This window comes from Glossina fuscipes, unplaced genomic scaffold (assembly GCF_014805625.2).
Source record: "Glossina fuscipes isolate IAEA_lab_2018 unplaced genomic scaffold, Yale_Gfus_2 61571, whole genome shotgun sequence".
Lineage (NCBI taxonomy): Eukaryota > Metazoa > Arthropoda > Insecta > Diptera > Glossinidae > Glossina > Glossina fuscipes.
The window spans coordinates 21,685-24,552 of NW_024003782.1; the positions used below are offsets into that span (position 1 = coordinate 21,685).

At 33.3% G+C, this 2,868-nt stretch overlaps 1 protein-coding gene across 1 annotated transcript; it reads right to left on the bottom strand.

Moving 5' to 3' along the window:
* Positions 1–236: 236 nt before the first annotated feature.
* Positions 237–1,182, bottom strand: LOC119643739. The gene is made up of 3 exons (XM_038043198.1): positions 934–1,182; positions 463–627; positions 237–404 (listed from the first exon to the last, which is right to left on the bottom strand). The coding sequence occupies exons 1-3, from the start codon at positions 1,180–1,182 to the stop codon at positions 237–239; spliced, it is 582 nt and encodes a 193-aa protein (XP_037899126.1).
* Positions 1,183–2,868: the final 1,686 nt, after the last annotated feature.

Below are 2,868 nucleotides of genomic sequence, written 5' to 3' on the forward strand. Positions count from 1 at the left end.
AAAATCTTGAAGGCATGTAATCATTTGCTTGCTTTTTCGATTACCTCCGCCAGTATTATTAAAAGCCTTATATTACGTAATTACTTGCTTAATTACGTGTTGTTCTTTCTAAGCTTAGATTATTAGAATTTTATTGAAGGGCTTTTTCATGCTACACATATCTTGTTTTTGTTTTTTATTCAACACTCCTTAAGCCAAAAATGTTAGATTTTCCTGCATGGAGTGCCTAACAGCGCTTAAATTTTAATAATATCGCCTGGAACTTCCAGACAGATAACTTCGGGTCTCAAGCGATTGTGTTCGTCGTATGCTCGAAAAAATGCAACGACCTTGTATCGTCCTTCCATGTTAACAAGCGCCTGTCCATCAGCTTTGGCTGTAAAGGGGTTGTGACGATATTTTATCTAAATTTGATGAACTGTTTAGAAACGCATAAAGTATTCAGAAGAAGACAACACATACACCCTTTCCGAAACATTGAAGGTCCTCCGGAAAAACGTGTCGCGACCATAGCTCGTAGATGTATGAGTCAGTCATTTCCATTTCTTTACAAAAGTCCAGTACTCGTACCGAGAAAGGAGTTTGTATCCAACCACCGCGAAAAAATTTTTGCAGCTCCGCATCCATCTATAAAAATTTTAAATAGGACATTTTTCACTCTTCAATTAATCCGGCTGCAGAATTTTTGTGCAAGACTAACATAATACTTTTCTAAGTTTTATGAAGCATGCAGCATTACTTCTCTAACGTTCTACTTCTCAGATTGTATATTTACATGTAATTTGAATTTCTTCTGTTATATGACGTTAGTGTTCTATTTATTATATGCCGTTACTTTGCCGAAAAACTCTTTCATAATTAGCTATATATATTTGTACTACAGTTTAACAACTTGCTGATTGAAGCTTTTTTGTATTCAATTATAACATTTACCGTGACTCGATCACCCTTCTTTATATCCCAAATCATTTTCAAAGTCCCGCTATAATGTATTCCTTCATCATCGTGGGAAACAATCAATTCACTTTGATCTACAAAATGATCCATACCGACCGTTCCTGGCTTATTGGTGCAATCAATGGATAATTCAGGATATTCCGGTACAAATCTGTAAAGAGCGGCTTGTGCCTCAAAACCCAGTGTAACTATAATTATTATAATTAAACCGTTCGAAGGAGTCATTGTATTGCCTTCAGATCACAAAAATTTACTGAAAAATTTTACCCCGAGCAAAGTTTTATATATCGTCTAGAGTTACGACATTACAACAACTAAACAATTAAAAATACTATGTGTATATATCTATATATATATAAATTATTCATTATTATTGAATAATTTCCGTGGTAATACACCATTAACCTTTTTCTCGCTATGATCTAAATGAATATTTTTATCAAAGCTATTATATTAGAGTATGTCCAAAACCTGAACTGGAGTGGTCCAAATTTAGTGTAGCATTTAGCTTGTCGAAGATTTTAATTACTTTCATACATCCATACAGAGTTAGAATTTTCTATATGGTAATATAATAATTATTATCCCAATTAACTTAATTAGAGAAGTAAATCGTAAAACTAAAATCATAAAGCATAAGCATCTGCGGCTATCGGCTTTATTGAAAAATTTATCCTGCTCGGAATTCGAACCCACCATCATGGGGTTATTACTCGAGATATTTAGCTTATTCGACCTCTCAGACGTATATCTGTTCTTTTTTTTCTTTTTCTTATCCTGTATGGTATAAAGATCAGGTGCAATATAAAGTTTTATTTGCGTCTATCATTGCTGCACGAGTACAAAAGTTATTTAGAAACAAGTACAAAGATTACAGCTGAATGAAAAACATATTTCAGCGATACCGGAATTCAAAGTAAGGTCTACAAAAAGTATTCAGAATATTTGCGCTATAGTATTAGTTGGCATAATGTTTATTTCGATCAGGCAAAGAAAAATAAACGTAAGTATAAGCAAAATTTTATGTACCGCCGTGGTTAATATCTGCAGCAGAAACCTTTTCTAACATCATCAACCACCACTATTATTATTACTATTATTATTATAATTTACTTAAGCCAAGGAGATAAATTCTGGGATTTTTGAATGAGCTCTAGCGAGCAAGACTGTCGGCTCTTTTTTTCTTGAAACATAGGCTAAATTGGTTACCCTAGTCGCTTTAATAAAATTAAATATTTTATTAATATTATGCGCTTTCAAAATATTCATGAAGACATTCTGAAAGTAAGCTTTTAAATATCGATAAGAGACATTGGCAAAGCGTGTGTTTAACCGTCAACCGTAGTAGGTTATTTTGCTTTCAGGGAATCTTTAAGAGACGCTCTCGACGAAAGCCCTCAGAGTTGAAGAAAGCAATTGTTATCTCTTCATATTGCGTACGATTTTAGACCAAGCTACGATGACAAGGTAAGCTAAATAAACAAGCACACTATTAGTGTGAACATAAATCGAGCACCATTCTTCGGAGAAATAGAAACAATGACAATCAATTAACGTTGAACATATAGCACATTCCACATTTCAATTACGCTGAACACATACTAAGTTTTTGGGAATGTATGTAACACGAAGAGGGGTAAACCCATTTTTAGTAGGGTTATTTTCCATTTCGAGTTAGGCATGTTTATCTCTGTGTTTATTTTTATTATTAGCATTAGAACAGTTAACGGAAAACGTACGAAGAACTTTCAATATTTTAATTAAATTTTAAGGAAAGAGCTCACTTAAATAAGTCGTTATTTAAAATATTTTTTTAGTGTACCGATGTCGCCACCACTGCTCTGAAAGCTATTATCATTTATATCGCTTTCTTCGAGGAACCAGGAAATGTTGTTAAGTGGAGAGTTTTGC